We start from the raw sequence: 13,261 nt of genomic DNA, 5'->3' as shown, positions 1-13,261 counted from the left end.
GGGCGTAAACAAATCGTAGAGAGAGATATGGCCTGTCTCAAGCCACTGCATTATTGACCCATTTCAACATAGATTACTTTGTATCGTGTGAAGAGTACGTTACCGTTGATATGACTAGAACAAGAAATTATTTTTTGTCAATGAAAGGCATAATTTATTTAGTGATTTGATTACTCGCAATGCAAGTGACACTTGTAATTTAGATGTGAAAAGTTGATACGTGGAAGTACGATTGGAGATCATACGGCACTGACTTAGTTTTTCCTGTTCGGTGTGAAACTGCTGGTCGTCTTCGTAGCTGCGTGGTTAAATATCAATTTGGATTATCCCTTGATGTGAGGACTGGGGCAAGTTTCACTCACCTTTGTCTGGCAAACTCAGGACCAACTTGAAAGAGAAATAAGGGATCCGGCTTCGAAAGCAGAAATAAGTAGCCTGGAGAACAGTTGTTTGACCAAAGACATGCAGTGGTTGATTGGCAGGTCAACAACCTATAATATGACAACGCCACGAAATTCAATGCGTTATGAACTACAGCTGTCCTGTGTATCCGTAAGAACAGTATAGTCTCATGATTTTTAAATTTTTTGCTATTTCTTTTCTTCATTGCGTGTATGAGGTTCTAGTAAGTTATGCTTTAACTGTAGGCCAGTAATTATGATCAGCGGTCACTGATCAAAGTTTATGCTTGTCTGTTGTGTGAAAGGCGTCTTAATCTCCATTCTGTCAATTTAAAGTGTAACGTCTATGAATTTACTGTCTCAACAAAGGCATGAGGAGGAGGAACGACGGGTGCTGAATAGTCGATTATCAGACACGTTAACTGTGTCTGCTAGATGGAGCTGGCAAAGCAGACAAACATAGCAGAAAAAAAAGGTTCAAATGGCTCTGAGCACTATGGGACTCAACTGCTGTGGTCATCAGTCCCCTAGAACTTAGAACTACTTAAACCTAACTAACCTAAGGACATAACACACATCCATGCCCGTGGCAGGATTCGAACCTGCGACCGTAGCAGTCGCACGGTTCCGGACTGCGCGCCTAGAACCGCGAGACCACCGCGGCCGGCTAGTAGAAAATATGGAATCTTCAGTGTGGGGTTAATGCGTTGTATTTAAAAGAAATAGTGAAAAAGCGACGCCAAAATATGCCAACTGTGCTATATAAATACTCTTCCGATAAAATTGGATGTGCATGGGCAAACACTACAATAAATATTTTTGGTTAAAAATATAATAAAGCAACATAATAAACTGCTTTTCAATATGCCTTACCAGTCAAAGAGAAACTTTAAACAATTAAAATTGCTATTGAATGACGAACCTTCCGAATAACAACCATCCAAGTTAACCCAATAGCAGGAATCTGCTAGTAAATGGAAAGAATAAATGAAACTGAAAGGAAATAAATACGTAACAACGCTGTCCCTTTGCTGGACAGAACCTGTTTCGCTGGTTGACTGCTGTAGTTAAGCTTACATTTTTTGAGTCATCGGTCTTCTGACTGGTTTGATGCGGCTCGCCTGCCACCCTCTTCATCTCAAGTTAGCACTTGCAACCCACGTCTTCAATTATTTGCTCTACGTATTCCAACCTCTGGTTTGCTCTACAGTTTTTTCCCTCTACCGCTCCCTCTAGAACCATGGGAGTCATTCCCTCACGTTTTAACAGATGCCTTATCATCCTTCTCCTTATCAGTGTTTTCCACATATTCCTTTCCTCTACGATTCTGAGCAGAACCTCCTCATTCCCTACCTTATCAGTCTACCTAATTTTCAACATTCGTCTGTAGCACCAGATCTCAAATGTTTCGATTCTCTTCTGTTGCGGTTTTCCGACAGTCCATGTTTCACTACCATACGATGCTGTGCTCCATATGTACATTCCCAGAAATTTCTTCCTAAAGCGACGGCCTATTTTTGATACTAAGAGACCTCTCTTAGCCAGAAATGTCCTTTTTGCCAGTGTTTGTCTGCCTTTGATGTCCTCCTTGCTCCGTCCCTCATTGGCATTTTGCTGCCTGGGTAGCAGAATTCCTTAACTTCATCTACTTCCTGACCATTAATCCTAATGTTAAGTTTCTCACTGTTCTCATTTACATTAACTAGTCCAAAATGACAAATGTTTTGGACTCCTACAGAGGACTGTTATGCGAAAACTGTTAAAAGTGCATCGTACACAGTCATTTGCAACAAACATCAGTTACGGTTCATTATTAATGTGTGAGAAAAACACTTGACACAGTACTACTGTATCTTTGATCGCAAAATCCGATCGGCTGAGGGATCTTAACGAAAGGAGAACGGGAAATATCTATACCAGAGCTAACTGGAATTGAACTAGCGTGTTCTAAGCTACATAACGGAATAACTGCTCACTCACTGTCCGTACAGTCCAGTTACACTTGCTGGTGATCCCCGATTCCAACGAACGCTGCTCCCTATCCTCCACTCCACGCAGGCCGAAGTTGCGAAAACGCAGCGCCCACCACGCCCGTCCGTGGGTATATAACAGGTGCCGAGCCGGACAAACGCCAGTTCTCCACTCCTCACGGCAAGAAGCTCATCGACATGGCCTGCAAGGTGCGTACTGGTGGCCATTCCTCCCTAACTACTGCGACGAAGCTAACATGGCTTTCTGAGTACAGTGATACGGAACGTCACATTAGTGAACAACAGGTGTTCTAAGTTTTCACATCTGTAATGATTCAGTCTTAGATTTTCAGCCGTAATTTTGATTACTGCACTTCCTGTGTAAAACTTAAGTGACCAAAGATAACCATAGGATACATTCGTGTCGCAGGAAATAGTGAGTGTCGTCTTTTTAAGAGGAGAGTTTAACAGTATCTGGGTTAAATTATATTTAGTATTCTTTATCTTCACTTCCCTATTAAATATTAGGATTGAATGTCTTCAATATTAAACAGTCAGACGCTCAATAGGCGTTTCAACGCACAACTAGCTTAAAACAGGTGTTAATGTATAAGATACGGAGAAAAAATAAAATAGAACAGTTTTCTGCTCTAGTTCCAGCGAGTTCATCGTGATCCACGCGTCTTTTCACGGCTTGAATTCCTGTTTTCACAGGTACAGAATATGTTTCTACTCGAATAATGGTGTGCACGTATGAATTTACACTAAATCCACACATGGAGACGACCAGTCATAAAAACACTTACTGTGTCCATCTGTAAAAACAATCGTATGCCATCGAAATTTGACTGATCATAAAAATTGTGCGACTAAAACAGATAACCACGCCATTTTTAGAAAAAGTCGTGAACTTTAAGAGTTGAACAAGGACGGAAGAAATAATAGGGACGATAAAGTGATGGTTAGACTCGAATCCTGAGAAGAGGACAAGTGATTAAATGGTTGGAGAACTGTGCATGACAGACGTGTACTCGTTTTCGAATGGTGATAGGGCACACACTTTATGCTCAACACAATTTCTTCACAATTAACGGTTCAGTCATAACGAGTTTTACGTTAGTCTGAACTTATACATAAAAAGGTAACCATTTGTCTGTAGGACTTTTGGTAAAGCATATTCCATATTACAGCTGATCGTCCTCGCCGCATTCGTGGCTGTGGCCCGCGCCGGCTACCTGGGTGCCCCCGCGGTCTACGCCCCCGGCGCCCCCATCGCCGCCCGCGCCTACGCCGCCCCCGTGGCGTACGCCGCCCCAGCTCTTCGTGCTGCTCCCGTGGCATACGCCGCCCCCGCCCTGCGTGCCGCCCCCGTCGCCTATGCCGCCCCTGCCGTGAGAGCCGCCCCCGTCGCAGTCGCCGCCCCCGCCGCCGTCGCCGCCGAGTACGACCCCAACCCCCAGTACAGCTACGCCTACAGTGTGCAGGACGCCCTCACTGGTGACTCCAAGAACCAGCAGGAGAGCCGCAGCGGTGACGTCGTCCAGGGCAGCTACAGCCTGGTCGAGCCCGACGGTTCCATCCGCACCGTCGACTACACCGCCGACCCCGTCAACGGCTTCAACGCCGTCGTGCACAGGGAGGCCGCCGCCCACCCCGCCCCCGTCGTCGCCAAGGTGGCCGCCCCCGTCGCCTACGCTGCCCCCGCCATCGCTAAGGTGGCCGCCCCCCTCGCCTACGCCGCCCCCGCGTACGGCAAGGCCATCCTGGGTTAAACAAAATGTTCTCCACAGCTCTATTCTGACAAGAACGGCGCTTTACTAAAGTGTCAATTGCAACTGTCAAGTGTTTGAAATGTACATAACACTTTCATTTGTACTGCCAGTCGAATTGTATCCTTCACAATTCAGTAACTAAGTTCCCAGTTCCCCTTCCTGTCCTCTCCATTTTCCCATGTGAAAAACTCAATCACTGTTCTTCGTGTTCTTAAATTTTCCTATTTATTGTTTTTTGTACAGTATATTTATGCAAAACGAATAAAATTCGTTCTCATAATATCGATTGGTCTATTTACTCAACCTTTACTTGCTCGAACATAACTGTATATCGCTTGGAATTTTAAAACTTCAAGTTATGTTGTCAAGGTTACCAGAGCCCAATTTCCACAATGAAATTTTCAGTCTACAGCGGAGTGTACGTTGATATGAAACTTCGTGGCAGATTCAAAATCGTGCAAATGGCTCTGCACTATCGGACTTAAGTTCATCAGTCCCCTAGAACTTAGAACAACTAAAACCTAACTAATCTAAGGACATCACACACATCCATGCCCAAGGCAGGATTCGAACCTGCGACCTTAGCGGTGGCGCGGTTCCAGACTGAAGCGCCTAGAAGCGCTCAGCCACACCGGCCGGCTTCGTGGCAGATTAAAACAGTATGCCGGAACGAGACTCGAACTGGAGACTTTTGTCTTTTACGGGCAAGTGTTCTACCGATTCAGCCACCGAAGCACGACATAAGACCCGTCCTCACAGCTGCACTTTCGCTAGTAACACGTTTTCTACCTTCCAAAGTCACCAGCGAGGCAAAGGTGCTGAGTTCGAGTCTCGGTCCAGCACACAGCTTTAATCCGCCAGGAAGTTTCATATCAGCGCACGTCGCTGGAGACTGAGAATTTCATTCTGGAAACTTCCCCCTGGCTGTGCCTAAGCCATGTCACCGCAATATCTGTTCTTCCAGGAGTTCTACGAGTAGTCTTGCAAGGTTCACAGGAGAGCGTCTGTCAAGTTTTGAAGGTAGGAGACGATATACGAGTACTGGCGGAAGTAGATTTGTAAGTAGACTGTGTAGGTTTTTATGTTGGTAACGCCACGTAGCGCTCTGTATGAAAATCACTGACTGTGCTGTCTACAGTCTGAGGCTGGTCGGTATTGTTGGAATATTCGCCATTGTAGTGTTAGGCTGTTGGATGTGAACAGCGCGTTAGCGTTGCGCAGTTGGAGGTGAGCCGCCAGCAGTGGTGCATGTGGGGTGAGAAATGGCAGAATTTTGGGAGCGGACGATCTGGACTGTGTCCACCAGAAAGAGTAAATTTGTAATATTGGATATCATGAACTGATATATATATATATATATATATATATATATATATATATATATATATATATATATATATATATATATATATGATAACTCTGGAACATTATTAAGGTAAATACATTGTTTGTTCTCTATCAAAATCTTTCATTTTCTAACTATGCCTATCAGTAGTTAGTGCCTTCAGTAGTTAGAATCTTTTGTTTAGCTGGCCGTATTGGCGCTCGCTGCATTGCAGTAGTTCGAGTAAAGAAAATTTTTGTGAGGTAAGTGATTCATGAAAGTTATAAGTTATTGTTAGTCAGGGCCATTCTTTTGTAAGGATTATTGAAAGTCAGATTGCGTTGCGCTAAATATATTGTGTGTCAGTTTATTGACGATCAGAAAAAGTAAAGAGAGAAATGTCTGAGTACGTTCACTTTTGCTCAGCTGTTTGAAAATCATATAACGTAAGGGGTTTACGAGCACAGTTATTCATTACTTTTTCTGAGGGGACGTTTCAGAATTAGAAGTTTGGGTCGAATTTCATTGTTATTTTGTTGTTGTATTTAGACGGTATAGAATTAGGACAGTAGACATTTTGGGAACAGATATTATCTCTTTTCTCCATTTTCAGCAGGATGAAGGTAACGTCTCCACAACTACCTATACACTGTAAAGCCAAATCCATGAGATCCTTTATGTTTAAGTAACAACCGGAGTGGCGTGCTGAGAAGTCACTTTAATCACAGAAAAAACAGGAGAAAACTACAATGAACGAACGATGTAAACAAGTAGAGAGAAACAATAGTTTTCAAAGCTTCTGCACCATGTTGTATTTTCTCGTTACAAAAAGAAACGTATTATCAGGCTGATTTAACTTAACTTTATGGTTAAGACAATAATGTGCACAATGCATTGTTCCGCTTCAATATCTCAGTTACAGCAGTGAACAGTTCGATAAAGACTCAATACATCGCTGACGTTCGTCGTATAAAGAAATCTTTGGAGATCAAGCATTCATGGAAAAAGAGTAAAACATCATTACAAATATGAGCAAAAGGTGCTCCTAGACAAGATTTTCGTTCGCGATTGTCTCCGCGTAGAATTCGGGCAGTTGCAAGCCGTGATGCAAACCGGACAATTACGCGTGAGTAGATTCTAGTCTTTCAGAAACTCTAGAAATTTCATATTTATGTATCGGTCTTTAGTAGAAAATTTTTGTACGAACCATGTTTGTTGTTGTTGCAACGGTATTTTAACACAGAGTTAAGAGTTTCCGTTAGTTATATTCTTAATTTGAAGAAATACATGTATGAAATGCTCAGGCAGAAGATAATTAAAATAATTTAAAAGCTGTTTAAATTGGCTTGAGAATTATTTGATCATTATTTTGTCAGTTGTCACAAAGAAATAACAACAGAAATCGCTATCCCTTGCATGTTTATTAAATGGCTTTCCTTCGAAATCATCTGCTGTTTCCTTCTTTTGTTTTTAAGATTAATGAGCGATTACTTGTCTTTATACTCAACACTTTGTCGGTTTGCACAATTAACCCTACGTAGAAGATTTCTGTTTAATACGTGATCCGTCACAGTCCCTTGTATTTGTCCAATCCTATGTATTAATGGCCGGTCTGGTAAACTGACATACGACCGGGAGAGCGGTGTGCTGACCACATGCCCCTCCATATCTGCATCCAGTAACGCCTGTATGGTGTGGATGACACCGTCGCTGGTCGGTACCCTTGGGCCTTCATGCCCGTTCGGGCGGAGTTAGGTTCTTTTATAGATTAATGGCGTCGTTCAAGGCATGCATGATAAATGCTGCTTACCAGAGAGAATCAACTAATGAGTTTCATAATTAATTTTTTCCTAGACTGCTTTAAGACAATTCGAGATTTGCAGGGGGGGGGGGGGGGGGGGATCAACAATATTTCCTATGTGAAGAAAAAGCACAACAATTTTAACGCAACTTGTTTGCTATTTCTTCACATCACCATTCGGGTACTGAGACTGAGGAACAAAAATCTAAATCATAAGATTGGTCTTTACGGTAGGCGGAGACGCGTGAGGAAAAATGGTGACGTAATCGGTGCTCGGTGCTATCAACAGAAACTGCAACGTTTAAATTCACCACGCAATATTGACACTATAACTCATAGGTTGGTAGAGTTGTAGAAACGAAAAATCTGGGAAGTCAACATGAAGTGTTCCGGACAAATCCGATGTATGACGAAACCGAATGACGGGCACATCTATCGGACATCTTTTATTGTGCCACTTGCATGCGGTTACCACTGTTGGCAAAGTGGTTATAGCCCAGCGTGAACGTTCATCGTTTTCCTTTCGATTCTTGCTCTAAGGGGGATAGGCAGGATGCCAGCTTGTTGATGGACAGACTATTTAATAATAAATTAATACTTGAATATACAACTCTAAACCCGGCATTATATTTAGAGTAGCCATTATATTTACAACAGCCGATTTTTTTATGGGCAAGCATGTCGATATATGTAATATCGACTTATCGATAATTTAATAATAATAATTTAATAATGCTGATAACGACCTTTTTAGATATCGGTATAGCGATTTCCCAAAATTTTAAAAATGTCAACAGTTCTACTCCAAACGCAGCCATTTGTGTTGTGGGGTTAACAGCAGCCAACGCATGGCACAGTAATTCCTTGGTCCTGCTGCTGCTGATCTCCGATAAATTGTGCAGGTCGATCAAAATATTTCAGGGAGCCTGATATAGCGCGCCGCTATCCTGTGATCTTGTTCAGAGCGCGCACTGTAATCGATTATAGTTGGCTGTCCTGGTGCGGGTGGCGTTCCGGTAGCGATTTGTTATGACGTCGCTGGCGTGTGTTTGCGGTGGCCGGCGGAAAGCGAGAAGGTAGTCGGTTTCCGGGTATTGCACGGAACGTGAAGTTCCCTCTGCCTGACCTGAAGTGACTAGCGCTAAGGTGGTTGTGCCTCGCAATATGAGCAGAGTGGTCTGGGGCTGAGGCGACTCACCGCTGTGCTGGCCATGTGGTGGTGATTAATTGAAGTCGGCGTACTTGTTCTTCCTGCCTGTCTGATGTGGAGGTCGAGTGGGGTCCTGTGATACTCTGGCCCGGGAGACAACTAGTTGCTGAATTTTGGAGTCGTCTGCCAGGTTAGGGTGTGGGCTCGGTTGGTTCGTCAGATTTTCCCCTGGAAGCTCCAGCAGCGGTTTCTGAATTTCATTCTGATGTGGGACGGCGTTGTTGGAACTGTTTGCTGTGTGTGTGTGTGTGGCTCGTTACGATATTTGTTGGTACTAATTTATTTGCTCAACTGGAGTCCTGCCCGGAATTGCGTTCATGTATGATATATTTGGCATTCGATGTGATAGGTAAAGTCTGCCTAAGAAGAGCGGTTTTGTACAGTATATACATAATGAATCACTGCTACTTGGTATATGTGGTCTTCTGGGAACTGCACAACACGATCTCGTCAATTTGGTTGTGTAACAGCATTTAGTGGTATGTTCTGTATTTTTATTACTGCTCTTATTAACTTGGAGGAATAGTCGCGTTTGGTGTTGTTAAGGCACTTCTAAAACTGTGGTTCCACTATTCATGTGCGCTTGGATTTTATTGTTCCGTTTTAAGAAGCGAGAATTGTTTATTGACATTTATGTGTGTTGGCTTTCGGCACTTATTAAGAGCACCCGAGTTAACGTCGCCGTGGTTATCATGTGCTGTGGGTATGTTATATTGTATTGTTGAATTTTATCTTGTGTTGATATTATCTGTCGTGTGTTACAGAACGTAAACAAGGTGCGTAAGTGATGGGCAGTTGTGGAAGGCATGTCGGGGAGCTCTCAGCGGTTTATTTCGGGGACCGTTTCTAGTGAGAAGCCTCCGAGGTGTTGAGAGCTCGCTCGTCTGTGATTGCGGTAGTAGGAGTTGCCCTCGCCCTTTGGTTGTATCAAATTATTATATTTATTGGGTGTGTGTTGCGTTTCTTTCATTTTATGGTGCCAAGCGCCATTATCTCTATCAAAGTTTTTTTATATTAATAATTTTAAATTGTAATGCCATGTTAACTTATTATTGGATTATTGTAAAAGATTCTTTGATTTTATGGTGGCAAGCCGCCGTTATTGTTTTTAAAGTTCACTCTTTTAACCATTTGTTAAGTTCTGTAAATTATATGAATTTGTTATTTATAAGATTTTAGTATTGGCAATTTAATAAATTGTGTACAGAGCATGCTGTTTGGATATTATTGGGTGGAACTCCTTGGATAGTTGTCCTATAAGAACACACATTCCAGAGCCGATTACTAGTTCTCGGACAGCAGGATCAAATGTGGATGGCTTACGATGTGGTTGGTCCGAAATGCGGCCATCCTCCCTTGTAACGATCACATATGGTCAACCGAAAACTATACAACTATGCCTGCTATCACGTTCTCATGCCGTCCAACATCGGGCGGCTGTCACATTCGAATGCACCACAAATATGGATATTGCATGATTCAATTAGTGGTCCAAATAGGAACCCACAATGAAACCCCTTCCGAACAATGTCAGCTGTTTATGATGTCTCACACGAGTATGTGGCATTTCGGTGTACCTCGCAGTGACTACTCCAGTGATCTGACGCTGCTCGCTCCTATTATGTACCCAACGAGGCCTGGTAACATCATTGAAGTCGAAGAAGACCCTGGTGGCTGTTCTACTTGCCACAAAGAATTGAAAATCTAATCATTTACACATCTGCCGATAGTGTTACATTGATATCCGACCATACCGCCTAGGTGCTTCACTTTCTGTCAGGCAGTGGAGTTCAGCAAGAGACAACTACGACGAATGTAAGTAAGCTTCAACACAGAAATTCAATATCATTGTAGGCCAGTTGTCTATACATCCAGTGCTGAACGTCCTAAACAGTAGCCGGCCGGGGATGCCGAGCGGTTCTAGGCGCTACAGTGTGGAATAGCGCTACCGCTACGGTGTTATTATTTTCACTTCAAAACTACTGACAGTTGACTTTACCCCAGAAAATTGGGCATTTTGATTGCGGGACCCATGACAGCGCTGGCCATTAGTAACAGCTACAGGTACCATGTGGGTAAACCATCTCTGATTTGCTTCACCTTTCTCTTCATTCTATTCACTTACATCGTCAGAATGCTGTAGCTGCTTCTGCTGACTGCATATGACTCCTGCACCGCTTCAAGTAAGACATGAATTTACGACCGGCGCATATGTATGTGAGAAGCAGTGAGAAGGTAGCTGTTTAACGCTGTGGAGATGAACCTCAGTTACCGTGGTTGCAGCAGCTGGACGTCTGATTTTAAGAGATTTTCCGACAATCATATCATTATAACTACAAATGCAATAAATTAGTGTGATTCGTCATTTGAAACGATAAAATCTGCTTTTATTGTTCGTAAAAGATTGATTATGAGATAGTAAAATTAGTAGATATACAGTAAGTTTAATTGACCCACATTTTAATTCCGATAGAAAATTTGTATACGCTGTTGTTGCACAAAATTTGCCTCAGTATGGTATGTTTTGAAACATTCAGGCTTACTAAGAGCGACACCACAATTTGGACACCGTCAGGAGGTTTCTTGTCAGCACGCTTCTCCCTTCTGGCTGTTACTGATAGACGAAACTAGTACGGACGAACCACAGAGCAGCAACACGCAAGGCGCTGTATTCGAATACGGATACGGATACGTGAGAATTCTAACACTACGTGGTAGCATAGTGCCGAGACCGTTCCTTGTGCTGTCTACATGGCTATCGATAGAGGGAGGAAGCGTATTGGCACCTACTAAGTCTTACGCGGTGCATGAGCAAGACTCGGGCGGCCTCCACCCGACTGACTGCCGTTGCACGAGTCCTACTCGGGTTCCATTACCCTGGTCCAAATTTTACACGCTCTCACTGAGAGAGTGATTGACATGGAGCCAGTCAGAAGTGGCGAGGGGCACTGTTGCCAGGACCGCCACAACAAAATGACTCTGAGCACTATGGGACTTAACATCTGAGGTCATCAGTCCCCGAGATCTTAGAACTACTTAAACCTAACTAACCTAAGGACATCACACACATCCATGCCCGAGGCAGGATTCGAACCTGCGACCGTAGCAGTCGCGCGATTCCGGACTGCGCGCCTAGAACCGCGAGACCACCGCGACCGGCCCGCCGCAACACTGCTATGAATTGTCTGTCTTTAGTTTGTTTTGGAAGTGCCCATTTTCTGTTAAATCTTGGTAATTACAACCTTAATTATGAAATGATAAGTGTCTCGGGACGTAAGCAAGTCATAAATCTTTTCTGGTCCACATACACACTCATCGAAGTTCTATTCACGGAAATTTCAAGAAACAATGCTTGGTAGAGCACTTGCCCGCGAAAGGCAAAGGTCCCGAGGCAAGTGCTTGGTAGAGCACTTGACACGAAAGGCAAAGGTCCCGAGTTCGAGTCACGGTCGGGCACACATTTTTAATCTGCCAGGAAGTTTCATATCAGCGCACACTCCGCTGCAGAGTGAAAATCTCATTCTGGAAGACTGGCAAAGCTCATCACAGCAAGATATAACAGATAGCACGGTTTAGGCATCTCACAATTATGGAACCAGTTATCAAAATTCTGCTGTGATAGGATATTAAAATTTTCAAAAGTTTTTAACTTTTGAAATTGCGAACATCCCTAAGGGATACGAAGATGGCTTCATCGAACTCTTTTCGAGGACCACATTCGGAAATAGAGGGGCTACCATCACTAAAACCAAGAAGAACATGCATTCGTTGACACTCTAGGAGATCAATTCAAAATGCAAATACTGCATTGCTACATTGAACATTTAAACCAATCTCAAATGCAAATAGATTAGACGTTAATAATATATGTAAGTAAGTACTCCGTCTTCAAGCCACGAATGGCCTACCGGGACCATCCGACCGCCGTGTCATCCTCAGAGGAGGATGCGGATAGGATGGGCGTCGGGTCAGCACACCGCTCTCCCGGCCGTTATGATAGTATTCTTGACCGAAGCCGCTAATATTCGGTCGAGTAGCTCTTCAATTGACATCACGAAGCTGAGTGCACCCCGAAAAATGGCAACAGCGCATGGCGGCTGCATGGTCATCCATACAAGTGCCGGCCACGCCCAACAGCGCTTAACTTCGGTGATTCCACAGTAACCGGTGTATCCACTGCGGCAAGGGTGTTGCCACTTATGTAAAAAAGGAGCGTACGAAATTTTTATTACAACTTGAGCCATGCAATGGAAAGAACTGTGTAAAAAGGCGTAAAAAGCAGAATGCTTTGACTCTGGGCAGAGCAGTGGCATTAGCATCGCTGAAGGACTCTTTTCCAGAAGGCAGAAAATCGCCAACTAGCGTGGAAGTAGACGTGGATCCAATGGTACGTAAGCTGTGTCATTGCATCAAAATCGCCTAATCTCTCATTCAAATTTATAAGCAAGATATCTAACAATTTGCAGATCGTGTACTTAATATACATCTACATGACTACTCCGCAATTCACATTTAAGTGCTTGGCAGAGGGTTCGTCGAACTACAATCATACTATCTCTCTACAATTCCACACCCTGACAGAAGACGGGAAAAACGATCACCTAAACCTTTCTGTTCTAGCTCTGATTTCTCTTATTTTATTTTGATGATCATTCCTACCTATGTAGGTTGGGCTCAAAAAAATATTTTCGCCTTTGGAAGAGAAAGTTGGTGACTGAAATTTCGTAAAAAGACCTCCCCGCGACGAAAAACGTCTTTGCTGTAATGACTTGCATCCCAACTC

General features: G+C 43.4%; 1 protein-coding gene across 2 annotated transcripts in view; it reads left to right on the top strand.

Annotated features, from left to right (window-relative positions):
• Positions 1-2,537: 2,537 nt before the first annotated feature.
• LOC126334808 (cuticle protein 21) overlaps positions 2,538-13,261 on the top strand; it is a 48,926-nt gene continuing 38,202 nt past the window's right edge. For both annotated transcript variants that reach the window (XM_049997443.1, XM_049997442.1), the window contains exons 1-2: positions 2,538-2,581; positions 3,562-4,044. In XM_049997443.1, coding sequence (XP_049853400.1) covers positions 2,570-2,581; positions 3,562-4,044 — 495 coding nt within the window. In that variant the 5' untranslated portion in view covers positions 2,538-2,569. The remainder of the gene's footprint in view (positions 2,582-3,561; positions 4,045-13,261) is intronic.

The sequence above is a fragment of the Schistocerca gregaria genome, chromosome 2, assembly GCF_023897955.1.
Source record: "Schistocerca gregaria isolate iqSchGreg1 chromosome 2, iqSchGreg1.2, whole genome shotgun sequence".
Lineage (NCBI taxonomy): Eukaryota > Metazoa > Arthropoda > Insecta > Orthoptera > Acrididae > Schistocerca > Schistocerca gregaria.
This window is presented reverse-complemented; position numbering and strand designations above follow the sequence as displayed.